Source organism: Delphinus delphis, chromosome 19, assembly GCF_949987515.2.
Source record: "Delphinus delphis chromosome 19, mDelDel1.2, whole genome shotgun sequence".
NCBI lineage: Eukaryota > Metazoa > Chordata > Mammalia > Artiodactyla > Delphinidae > Delphinus > Delphinus delphis.
Genome location: NC_082701.1, coordinates 43583926 through 43597283, shown reverse-complemented (window position 1 = coordinate 43597283; position 13358 = coordinate 43583926). Strand labels below are relative to the sequence as shown.

General features: G+C 37.5%; 1 protein-coding gene across 1 annotated transcript in view; it reads right to left on the bottom strand.

Moving 5' to 3' along the window:
- NLK (nemo like kinase) overlaps positions 1 to 13358 on the bottom strand; it is a 145894-nt gene that overhangs the window by 40966 nt on the left and 91570 nt on the right. Inside the window, exon 3 of the mRNA XM_059997208.1 lies at positions 10075 to 10130. Coding sequence (XP_059853191.1) covers positions 10075 to 10130 — 56 coding nt within the window. The remainder of the gene's footprint in view (positions 1 to 10074; positions 10131 to 13358) is intronic.

Genomic DNA, 13358 nt, shown 5'->3' with positions numbered 1-13358 from the left:
TGAAGAATATGTAATGAAGGCAATTTTCCATGTTACCATGTTCAGGCCTGCCAATCAGTCTATAACTTATATTGAAGTTTCCACCTCTCAGACAAAAGAGAATAAAGCTGATTCATTACCCAGCTTCTACAGTCAGTAAAAACCAGGAGAATTTATAAACTATTATGAATAAATGATTGCTATTGATAAGGGCTATGCAAATATTTCATAAGAAAGCACTGCTATATAAGTACTTTAATAATAGAGAGCTAACCATTCTGGACAGCTCAAGTTGTGCATATATGTGAAAATCTGTGATGTGGTCTTATGTAAAAAAACTACCTATCAGCTTCAAAAACTCTGGCCATCTAGAGTTCCGAACTATAGTGGCTGACCTGTCTGCTTAACTGAACTGAAGTCTGAGAACACATTTAATGTTCTATCTGCAATCAGCAACTGAGGTTGTGTGAGAAACTATTAATGATGCGTTAGAAGCCTTCAGATAGCAAAATAAGCGTATTTAACTGGTTTAGCTGGGTTGGGAGAAGAAAATGGAGAACCTGCTGTATCAAATTATTTCCTACAGAATGAATATAGACAGAAAGCTTTGAAAACACAATTTTAATCCCTGACTTCAGATATTAAAAACTGGACAATTCTTTCTTCCATTTCATTCTGGACAGAGACCAACACTAAGCCAAATTATAAAGAAGAAATCTTGCAATATTAAATATTTATCAAGTAGGAGCCATCCATGTTGGTCAACAGTTTTACAACTATTTGTTTTAAAGTCTTCATCTTTATGCAATATGAGTTAAAACAAATATGAAAATCAGGTGATTTTTCCAAAAGGACAAGGCGAATTTTTGGTTTAATAAACTATAGTATGTAGATACCCAAGTCTGATTCCTGAAGCCACAGATTCTCTTATATGAAAAGTCCAAGAATGACAGTTAAAATATTCTTAAACTCACATTAAGCACTAATTCTGAAATCCTGCCATTCCTGTTGGAAGGAAAAATCTCACAACCATAAATATGGGAGACTTAACAGTATCCTTTTCCTCACATTTTTTTCTTCCAAAATCAGGTCCACAGAGGAGGGAAATTTCAACCTCGATCTCAGATATATAACTGCCTATGAAATAAAAACGAGGGCATTAAATAGCATGGATAATGAAAATCCGGTTTATGGGTATTGTTGATTTCAAACAATGCTTTCCATGTGAAAGAAAAACAGCAATGCATCACAGAGAAAATTGCTTTCTCTGGTAACAAATGGTCAGCCCTAAATCTCATCATCTTCTTTGCAACAAAAACCATGGGCGTCTTTGCAACCAGAAAAAAATTGGTGTGTGCTTCAATTAGAATCACTGACCTTTTCTGAAGCATGCCGGTGCTTCTCTATAGAAATCAATGGAATAAAAGGTCACGGTGTTAAAATGTTTGACTATAACAATCTCTTTCCCAGCCTAAGGCAAATTCCTCTTCTTTTTAAGATAACTAATTTGTTGTATAGCATATCAAAAATCAAAAAATAAAAACTACCTTTAATTTGCGATTTAAAATTGACTAAAAAAAGAAAAAGAAGTCTATTCTGCCACCGGAAAAAAAGAAAAAAACCCTGGAAAGTTGTTATTCTACATCCCCTGTCATGGCCCAGAAAATTCTGCTGGCTGAGTCCTTGTCACTAAGGCTATAACCACAAATGCAATGAAACAGAAAAAGCATCCTAGAAAATATTACGTTATTTCAAACCTCAGCTCTTTTCTTCCCAAAGTACCCTAGAGAAGGCAAAGGCAAGCTTCTGTGTCTGTCAAATGTAGGTGGTAGAGCCTGGGATTACTAATCTTCCATCATCACAGCCCTCCAAAGCAAATAAATGCACGTGTATACACAAACGCAGACATTAAGAGCCAAGGAACAGGATTTCCCTGGTGGCCGCAGCGGTTAAGAATCTGCCTGCTAATGCAGGGGACACGGGTTCGAGTCCTAGTCCGGGAAGATCCCACATGCCGTGGAGCAACTAAGCCTGTGTACCACAACTACTGAGCCTGCGCTCTAGAATCCGCGAGCCACAACTACTGAGCCCGCATGCTACAGCTACTGAAGCCCGCACTCCTAGAGCCTGTGCTCTGCAACAAAGACAAGCCACTGCAATGAGAAGACCTCACAAGGAAACGAACAGTAGCCCCCACTCGCTGCAACTAGAGAAAGCCCGCAAGCAGCAACGAAGACCCAACACAGCCAAAAATAAATTAAAAAAAAAAAAAAAAAAAAGCTGATAAGTAGAGAAGGAGTAAGCTGCCTTCTTCTCTCCTACCCTTTCCAGGCTATGGTTGGTCCCACTGCTATGCTCAAAAACCTCTTAAAAAATACACAACAGAAGCTAATTCCATATTCTCTCATCCTTGTCTTTTCTAGCAGCCTATACAACAATCCTGATTTTAGCTACATGACACAAAAAGCTAGTTTACATTTGCGTATTCAAATTCTCCTAGGTGGTCACTGGTAACTTCAACATTCATACCGAGAATCATTCCAGTGCTTTAGTCTAGTGGATCCCAACCCCGAGGCCACATTAAGTTCACTGGAGGGAAGTTTAAAAAAAAAACTCACTGATGCCTAGGATCCAACTCAAACCAATTAAATCAGAATCTCTGGTGCTCAACATTGCTAATTATTAGAGAAATGCAAATCAAAACTACCATGAGGCACCAGCTCACACTGGTCAGAATGACCATAATTAAAAAGTCTACAGGGGGCTTCCCTGGTGGCACACTGGTTAAGAGTCCATCTGCAGGGCTTCCCTGGTGGCACAGTGGTTGAGAGTCCGCCTGCCGATTCTGGGGACACGGGTTCGTGCCCCGGTCCAGGAAGATCCCACATGCCGCGGAGCGGTTGGGCCCGTGAGCCATGGCCGCTGAGCCTGCGCGTCCGGAGCCTGTGCTCCGCAACGGGAGAGGCCACAGCAGTGAGAGGCCCGCGTACCGCAAAAAAAAAAAAAAAAAAAAAAAAAAAAAGTCTACAAATAGCAAATGCTGGAGAGGGTGTGGAGAAAAGGGAACCCTCCTATTCTGTTGGTGGGAATGTAAGCTGGGGCACCTACTGTGGAGAACAGTATGGAGGTTCCTTAAAAAACTAAAAATACAGTTGCCATATGGTCCAGCAATCCCACTCTCCCACTCCTGGACACATATCCTGACAAAACTATAATTCAAAAAGATACACGCACCCCTCCCCCATGTTCACAGCAGCACTATTTACAATAGCCAAGACTTGGAAACAATCTAAATGGCCATCGACAGATGAATGGATAAAGGAGATGTGGTGTACACACACACACACACACACACACACACACACACACACACACACAAAATGGACTATTACTCAGCCATAAAAAAGAATGAAAGAATGCCATCTGCAGCTACATGGATAGACCTAGAGATTACTGTACTAGAAGTAAGTCCAAAAGAGAAAGACAAATACGATATGATATCACTTATATGTGGAACCTAAAATATGACACAAATGAACTTACCTACAAAAAAGAAACAGACCCACAGATAGAGAACAGACTTGTGGTTGCCAAGGGAAAGTGGGGTGAGGGAGGGCTGTATTGGGAGTTTGGGACTAGCAAATGTAAACTATTCTATATAGAATGGATAAACAACAAGGTCCTACTGTACAGCACAGGGAACTATATTCAATATCCTGTAATGAACCATAATGGAAAAGGTTATGAAAAAGAATATATATATATGTACGTGTGTGTGTGTGTGTGTGTGTGTGGTGTGTGTATATATATATATCTATCTCTGGGATGCAGGGTCTGTTCATTTCTTTTCTTTTCTTTTTTTTTTAAAGTTCCCTAGGTGAATGTGATGTGCAGCCAGGGTAGAGATTCTCTCTAGCCCTCAGTTTCTCAACAATCTGAACTCTAAAGACTTTCATTATTATTCTACTTCATCCATTTCAAAGTGTGGCTTGAGATCTTGAAGGTACTACAACTTGTTCTCCCTTTCTTAGAATAATCTCCATATTCAAACCACACAACTACTCCTGCTGAGCCTGCTCTTTGCTGTCAGCCCAACATCTGTCTTTGGATCTTGCCTCTCCCCTTTCTCAGAGTACGCCAAGTCCTCTTCTGATTTCAGTTGCTTCTCTACCGATGTGGCCAGCCATTCTGTAATGTTCTAAGCAGCCCCTCAGATTTCTTCATTTCCTTGTCTTGCCTCTGTAAATACCCAACCAGTCATCAACTCGACAACCTAGGCTGTTGAGTACATGGCTAAAGAAGTCCCAATCAATTGCCAAAAATCCTTCTGTCCTTTCACTATATTGTGCACAGCAGTCACTACCTCTTAGCCCCAAAAGTCAGGTCCTTGTTAAGGTATTTTTAATTAAAAAAACTTTTTTGGTAAAATATACATAATAAAAATTACCATTTTAACCAATTTTACACGCACCATTCAGTGGCATTAAGCACAATCACAATGTTATGCAACTATCACCACTATCCAATGCTAGAACTTTCTCATCACCCAAACAGAAATTCTTTGTTAAGTTTATAAAGTACGCTTCCAATTCCGTCATTCCTTACCACAAAAATCTTTCATTGGGCCCTAAAATGCCTACTGAATAAAGATGAATTTCCTTAGTTCAACATTCAAGGCTCTCTATGACTTGGCCCTAACTAGCTTAATTTCTCATTATTCGTGCATTCTAAACTCTAGCCATTCCCTAAAAGATGCTGATACTTACTCCCTCCATTTGGAATATCCACCCTCCTCAATGTTACCCATCCAAATCCTTCTCATCCTTCCATACTCAACTGAAATGTCTTTTCCCCCACGAAGTCTTGTGTTTTCTTTTAAAGTTCCACATCACCTGTCTGTATTCTTTTGGCACATTCTACCATGTACATGTATAATAGTTTTTTCTTTACATCTTATCTCACCCCACAGACTTGAGGGAAACATTGTTCTTGAGGGAAAACATTAAGAGGCATCAGTGGGTTAAGAGCACTCTTGGCCCATTGGACCAGACAACATGGGTTCAAATCCCAGCTCTATCATTTTTAAGTGACCTTGATCAAGTTATCTACCTCTCTGAGCTACAGTTTCTTCATCTTTAAAATGGAGATAAAGGTATTTAGAACAATGTCTGACACACTAAATGTAAAAAAATTAAAGAGCCAAAGAGTCAGTAGATACTAAGGTGGTTAAAGTCAGGAATTTTGCTGTTCTTGGATTGTTCTGCTAATTTTTCCTTGGTTTTGTCTTTCTGTGTCTCTGTCCTAGGCTTCAGGGCTAAGGAGCCAGAATTGGTGACAGTGGGTAAGTGAAAGTTTTTGTTTTAAATCATCAAATGCTTTTCAAGTAATCAGCTTGGAAACTAAAATGGGAAAGAGTGAAAAATCAGATCCTCAATGCTCTCAGGATATGCAGAATTTTTTCTATCACTATACTTTCCAACTTATAATTATTATTTACATGATTGTATCCCCCACTAGGTTACAAACTTGAAAGGCAGAGACTATCTTATTTATTTAGCACCTACTATATGTTAGGCACTGTTCTAAGTGCTGGGAATACAACAGTGAGCAAAACAGAAAAAAAATTCCTGGTTCTAGGAACATAGTTGATGCCTATGCTTATCGAATAAATGAAGAGGAAATTCTAACAATATGGGAATCTTCAAAGCTCCTAAAATGTAGATTTCTGGTCCTTGCTGGTACTGTTGTTGCAGAAAGAGTGTACTTATATATGCATATACACATTTTATTTTGTTTGTTCTTAGCTTTTCACTGGCTTCTAAGATTCCCTGAGGGTCACAGAGCTGTTTCATAGCACTAGGGAATTACATATTGTGTATATAAAATATAGTATACTAACACTATCAATTAAACTACTGCATCTGGGAGTAGTTTAAGTGATAGCATTACATTATTGCCTACCAAGGACTTTAACTGGCTGAACTGGATGTGTAGGTTCTCTCGCTGCCTTTACGACAAGAAATTCCTGTTTAAACACTGCCTGCACAAGCCAAACCTATTATTCAAACAGGGACATTTCTGAAAGTGAAGGAGAAACTTATTTAGTATTTATACCAGGACATCAGGTAAAATCCAGGAGTCCTAGCAAACTGGGACAAATAGTCATCCCGTTAGACTTCTTGTTTCCATTGGTTTTAGGTTGTGATTGTTTCTAGCACAGAAGACCTCTACCATCCATATTCTTCTCTATAAAATGCTAAGATTATGTTTCAAGTTAAAAAGAAGCTTTTCCCAAAGCAAGCCAAATTTTAAATTCTAATCCAGTCGGCATCTAGTACTTTCTGGGAAGGGGCCTGTTTATGTTACAGAGTCCAGAATCCTGATGGAAGCATGATAAGTAATGTTTTCCAATCAAACAATTAGAAACTTGTTTCTCTTGGATGAAATTTCAGTAGGCTCAAAGTAATTAAATGCCAAACTGCTTTCATACACATTTCCAAATAGGAACTCAAAGTGCAAAATGAATAATGTAATCCTTTAACAAGCTGAAAGCTCAATTCAGAAAAAATATAATCTTTCTTAATTATTAAAGAATATATTTTCTAGGTGTATATACTGGATTTTAAAACTATGAAAACACAGAAGCTAAAAGATACAGAGGTCATAGTAGAATTTATTGCTCTTTCCATACCTGACTCATCTGTTGAACCCTGTAGGAAGATTTGTAAACAGTTATAATCATTGTCTTTTAAAAAGTTGCTTAAGGAGATATCTAAAGATGCATGGTCTTTCAAAACCCAAGCTAAATCTTTGGTGGGCACTGATATAATCATTTTTATTACAGTTTTAGGGAAAAACATATGATTAACTGTGTGATACCCATGTTGACACTTGTGATTATGACACCTGATTACATCAAAATGTTCATAGACCTCAGATTTTCGAAAATGATATTAACTATTCAATTAGTTTTAAAAAGACCTGGTTTAAAATACTATTTGTGAAAACTTACATATGCAATATAACATCATAATTTTCTAGTCTTAGAAAAAAGTGTAATGATATGGTACTGTATGTTCAGTGGAAGATTACTAAAGACTATTTCTTTCCCTTTACAACTTAAATAATATGATATATATTTTTGACTCTATAAACTGAGTCCTTTATCGACTAAATATTAGAACATCCATTACACAGTATACAGAACTTACCTAAAACAAGAGCCTCAAACAGATAGACCTCAAAAATAGTTTCTTCAAAGCACAATTCCAAGATCATATATTTAAAATTCAAAATATTATCCATTCTAAAATCCTCCAACTTGAAAAAAGCACTGTCTAAAACCATGTGTAATGTGTATGCCATGATTTTGAGATACTGCAGCAGGAGCTGCTGGCACAGAAGGATAATACACTAAGGTGAAATCAAACAGTAACTTGAGATCCTGTTAATCCTCAATATTTTTGTGTTGTAGGTAGTAAGTTTTCTTATTTTTCAGAGGGAAACTGAGGGGAAAACTTTTTTTTGCTTTGACTACAACAAACTTATTTGTATTAAAAAGCACGGGACACAGAAGACTTTCTACTTAGAAGAATCAGGCAGAGCATATATGTAATAACTAAGGAATTTCTTACATTTCCATTTAATAGCTGTTCTAAAACACAAAATTTTAGTGTTCTGTTTCCCAAGCTAAACCATGCCTTCCTAAAAAGTCTTTATCATCCTGTAGCAGCTACAGGTTTAATTCTTTTTTATGTTAACATGATTTGGTGCTTTCCAAATGGCACCACCACTGGAAAACATCTTTTTTCTGTGTATCATTCTACATATAGCTAAAAATTAGACAACAGACAAAAAGAATATTGATATTTAGGTTTGAAGGTTTTTCCGTCTGTAGCCAGCTAACTACTGTGAAAGCACAGGTGTCAATCTTTTAACCTGAAGGTAAATAATTAAATAAAAAAGTAAAACATTTAAGTAAATGGTGTACCAGGGGTTCTGTGAATATTTTATGACAAAGGCTTCTAATTTAAACATTCATGAACAATTTTAGGGAAAGAATTTCACAGAAACATTCTGCTAGCTAATGAAATGGGCTGAAATCAGCTACCAACCACTCATGGTTTTAAACCATAACTATGCTAAAATTTCCTCTGCTCTGCAAGTATTTGAAATAATAATGAATCCAGGATCTCCCAGACTCAAATTATGGCCTATAATAATAAGTGATTGAGAACTCCTAGCTTATAAAAGCACACATAGGGTTTTTAAAGGAATGACAAACGCAAGTACAAAAGATTAATGCCTGATGTAGACAATTCATGCTTGAACTATAAGACAGACATGGATATAATGAATTAGCTAAGTTCAGTGAAGAAAATCTAAAAATATCTGACATTTATTTAAAATACTCATATTCACCAATTATCTTATATGAAAACATTCTTTCCCCACAGATGGCCTAAGTGCAGTAAAGGGTTAACTCAGCAGATCTGGGTTGCCCCAAACCTACACATTCCAAAAGTCTTTAGGACTGGCCCCTGACTGGCTCCCGGGAAATAACCTCTGAACTCTTGCAATATCCTGCCTCATATGAATGTCTTAGTATACCTGATGCTTTGGCCATACCAGATGGCTTACGCTAACAATGTGATTTATGGTGAACACCTGTTTTTGTTCACCTGGGGCCCTGGGCCAGCTGTATTAGTTCAACCTCTGGGTGAGGAGAAGGGAGGAGGGCTGAAGGCTGAGTTGCTAAGGTCAGTCCCTAAGGCTCACTGACCTCCAATAAAAACCCTGGACACCAAGGCTCAGGTGAGCCGCCCTGGTCAATAACATTTACCTGTGTTGTCATACACTGTTGCTGGGAGAATTAAACTCTATCTGTGCAATTCCACTGGGAGAGGACAACTGGAACTTTGTGTCTGGTTTCTCTTGGATTCTGCCTTAGGTACCTTTTTCCTTTGCTGATTTTAATCTATATCCTTTTGCTGTAATAAACTGTAACTGTGAGTACAACAGCTTTCCTGGGTCCTTAAGTCCTCTCACTGAATCATCAACCCTGAGGGTGATCTTGGGGACCCCTGACATACCTGTAAATCCAGTAAAATTCTTATTTAATAAAGAAAATTTCTTAATTTCCAAAGAGGCAGAGACAGTATTACACACTCAGAGGAATGCCTTCTAGTATGTGGATGCCCTTCTCACCAACAAAAAGGATAAAGAAGGTGGCTCCTGGCCAGGTGTAGAAAGTTGCTTCTGCTTAATGAAACAAGTACTGCCCCCATCCTACCAGCTTCCTTCTTTTCTTCAGTGAGGAGCCAGGTAATCTTCAGGAAGTCTAAGAAATGGAATCCTTAATGCTCTCACCTCAGTTGCTACCACTGACCTATAGCTGAGGAGAAAAGAACTTTCTCAATCCTTCTATCCTTAATTTTATGCTTTTAAAGAAAGGGTGTGTCAGAACCATCTGGCCTGGCCCAAGATCTCATTTTTGTATGCCAAGAGGTATACAAAGACACTCTATCAGCCAGGAGCTGGTCAAGGGCCAGTCTCTTCTTTGGAATGTACGGGGGTGGAGCACCCCAAGTCCACTGAGTTAACCCTTTACTGCACAAAGGGATTAGTTCCACAAAGGACTGGTGGGATAAAATACCACCAAGAATTATAGTATTCAAGAGCTCTCTTTAATTTTCACCTTACCCCAAGTGGTGGATAAAAGGGCAGTATTACCTTCTTGACTGATTGGCAGTTGTTGTATAGTGATAAGAGCACTTTATTGAGTTCTACTACAACACAGCTGCCTCAATGGTTTCACCAGCAAAATAGGAATAGCAATACCTATCTCACAAGGCTGTGGGGATTAAATGAAATATCTGTTCAGAAGTCTTGTTTTGTGGTATCACCACTCAGGATATATTGATAATGCTGTGCTCTGTCAGATACTTGGGATTTCAAAATTACCTGGTTCCAGGTACTCAACCACTTCTGCAAGGATGAGATTTAATACACTTCAAGGCATGAACCCCAGAAGGTGCTAGAAGAAGAAATTAATAAAAAATTGCTCCCTTCTTTCACGTTCCCTGGTTAGGATACATTTCTTCAAAATAGTCAATGTGTGGAGGTTGGAGTATGTCAAGGGCAGAGAGTACCTGGGAAAAGGAAAAAAAAAAAAAAGCCAAATTTAGAGAAACAAAAAAGAAACAAAATATAACATAAATACAAAAAAACACTATTAACTCATTAATGATTTTAGGCTTGGTTACAACTGAACACTGAGATTAACTAAATTTATCAATCAAGAAACATGGTCCAAAACATTAAGATAGGTTTTGTAAAATCACTTTCGAAGACGATTTTACTTATGCCAATATCAGAGAGGCAATTGGGTTATACTACATGCTACCAGAACCCCTGCACAGGAGAGTGCTGGAAAGAAATGCCCGATTTTTAATGATCAGTGTTGCTTTAAGAGCATGAGGAGCCATATCTACCATTCATTCCTTTACTCCTCTGTTCAAAAAGTGTTTACTAAGTGCATTCTATCTGGCAGGTACTGTGGGAGACTCTCGGGGAAAGCTGATGAATAAAACTGATAATCATCCCTGTTCTGGAGACCACGGGAGAGGAAGGCATTAAACAAATAGTTACACAAAAATCTAATTGTGACATTTATTATTATGAAGGGAAAAAGTAAAGAGGAGTGGGAGAAAGAGCTTCCCTGAAGCAAAACTACTCTAAGAGTTGAAGGGCGAATAGGTGTTGGTCAGGCAATGTAAAGGCACTGAGGCAAGAAAGAACCAGGCAGGTTCTAGAAACAGAAATGCCAGTGCTTATGGAACACAGTGGGTGGGAAGAAAATAGACTAGGATAAAACAGAAGAGAAAGGCAGGGTTATATCACACAAAGTCTCTTTAAATTATGGTAAGTGTTTTGGATCTTATTCCAAGTACAAAAAAAGAAGTCACTAGGGTAGGAAAAAAAGACTTTAAGGCATCTGAAATTCAAGTCCTTTATAAAAGCAGCACACTACCAATGTAACTTCTGCCATCGAAACACAACAAATAGGCCTTCTTTCCCTACCAGCTGTTTATCTACTCTTTTAAGCCCCATCTATGATGTCACACCTAAGAATCTGAATCTATCTTGCTAATGAAAACTACCAGGCTCAAAGGATACAGAAGAAATTATTTAACAGGAAATAAACTGTGTAGTACAAGTTCAAATTTTCTGATCTTTAGCTTAGTTTTTTAAGAAAAAAATTTTTTTATTATGGAGAATTTCAAACATATAAAAGTGGGCAGAATAGTATAAAGAATACACATGTAATCAAGACCTGGCCTTAGTAGTTATCTACACATGACCATTCTTGCTTCATCTATGCCCTCCACACTCCCTATATAATTTTGAAGAAAATACAAGACTTATTTCACCTATACATCAGTAAATATCTCTAAAAGATAAAAACTTTAAAAAAGTACAATTATCAAATCTGAAAATTTACTGTTTTTCAATACCATCAAATATCCAGTGCTCAAATTTCTAATTTTCTTATTTTTTTAAAAAAAGTTTGTTAATCTAAATCAGGAGCTGAAGAAGCTTTATATATTATGGTTGATTTATGTCTTTCAAGTTTTACCTACAGATTTCTTTCTCTTTTCCCCTTGCAATTTATGTATGGAAGGAACTTTGTTCATTTTAAAGGTTATTCTTTTTTCAGCCAAGAGTTTTTCACTTTAAAATTTTTAATTAAACTAAAACCTCCTGTATTGAAAAAGCTTTCATTCACTTTAAAACCAGCTAAATATAAAGGTTTTAAAATAGTTTAGATGTTTTATAAAGAATATCTATATTTCCTTTCTGAATTAAAATGTTTATACTTAGACTCTTCGTATAAATGGAAAATAACAGATTTTCCAGTTCCTTCAAAGAATAATTTTTATCATATGAAAGATAATTATTTCATTTCTATATTTTTAAAAACCTATAATTAGCTAGTGTCACAAATTCACATAAATTCATTTCTCATTATGTGATAGAAAAAATTTTAACATGAATATTTGATGCTTGTGGAAGGCAGTTAAAAATTAATGTTTTACTTGACATCTTTTGGACTCTAAGCTCTGTATCTGAACAACATACATCCTGTCTTGGGGGAAAACAGAATGCAATGAGTGACAGCGTCCATTAGACAAAGCTATTTTACACTTCAAATCTATCTGCTATAATTAGAGGTTATCTAAAGGAAAGTGACAACCATACATTTTAAACCTTGACAGAGAAGAATGAGGCTTTCTTACTCCAAATTTGATGAGGCTTTCTGTAGAAAAGCCATATAAAACAGGGCTAGACATTTGCGCCAAAGCGTTTAGCTATGATTCTTAGCTTTGAAGGTACAATATTTTAAACTCTGCCTGGAATTTTTGAAATGGCTGTTGTCTTATACTCCTGTTCTTTCTACCACCTCAAAATGTTTATCGGATGATGGCATTCCACAGTGTTCCTAGGTGGCAAAAACAGTGCTTAGACCATTAGAGATGATACATGAATCTCAGAAGTGGTGTAAATGAGGAAGTGAGAAGGAATAGTAGCAGAGTTTCAAACTCCAGACTTCATGCCTGACTCACTATTTAAAAAGCCCAAGTCCTTCTATAACCCCTCTACTATCTGTGGGAATAAAGTACGTGAGATTAGCCTTATGATGTAAATAGGAGGACCCTTGTAAAGACTTTGACTTGTAAAGAGTCAAAGTATCCCAAAATACCACAGACTCGTCAGAAGATCTCAAATACAAAAAAAAAGCAAGCAGACCTGTTTAATTAAAAAATGAACTAAAGCGGGCTTCCCTGGTGGCACAGTGGTTGAGAGTCCGCCTGCCGATGCAGGGGACACGGGTTCGTGCCCCGGTCTGGGAAGATCCCACATGCCGCGGAGCGGCTGGGCCCATAAGCCATGGCCGCTGAGCCTGCGCGTCTGGAGCCTGTGCTCCGCAACGGGAGAGGCCACAACAGTGAGAGGCCCGCATACCGCAAAACAAACAAACAAACAAAACAATTGCTGTGAATAAGTGCAATCCTAAATGTAAAGACTAAAAATTTAACTGTTTGTAGAGTGCATTCCCATATTTAAGCAAAGGGGCTCCCACCTCCCCATTCTCTCACCACCACCCCCACCCGGAATACATTTCAAGTTCTTTAAGGTAGCGACTATTACTATTTTTTATAGAGTTGTAAGATATAATAAAGTATACAAATCCTAAGTGTATAATCTGATTAATTTTTACATACAAAGTGTATAACAAGATAAATATTTACTCCATGGTTAAAATCTAGATCAAGAAATTAAGGATTTCAAGGCCCCCCTTGCTCCTTTCCAGTCAA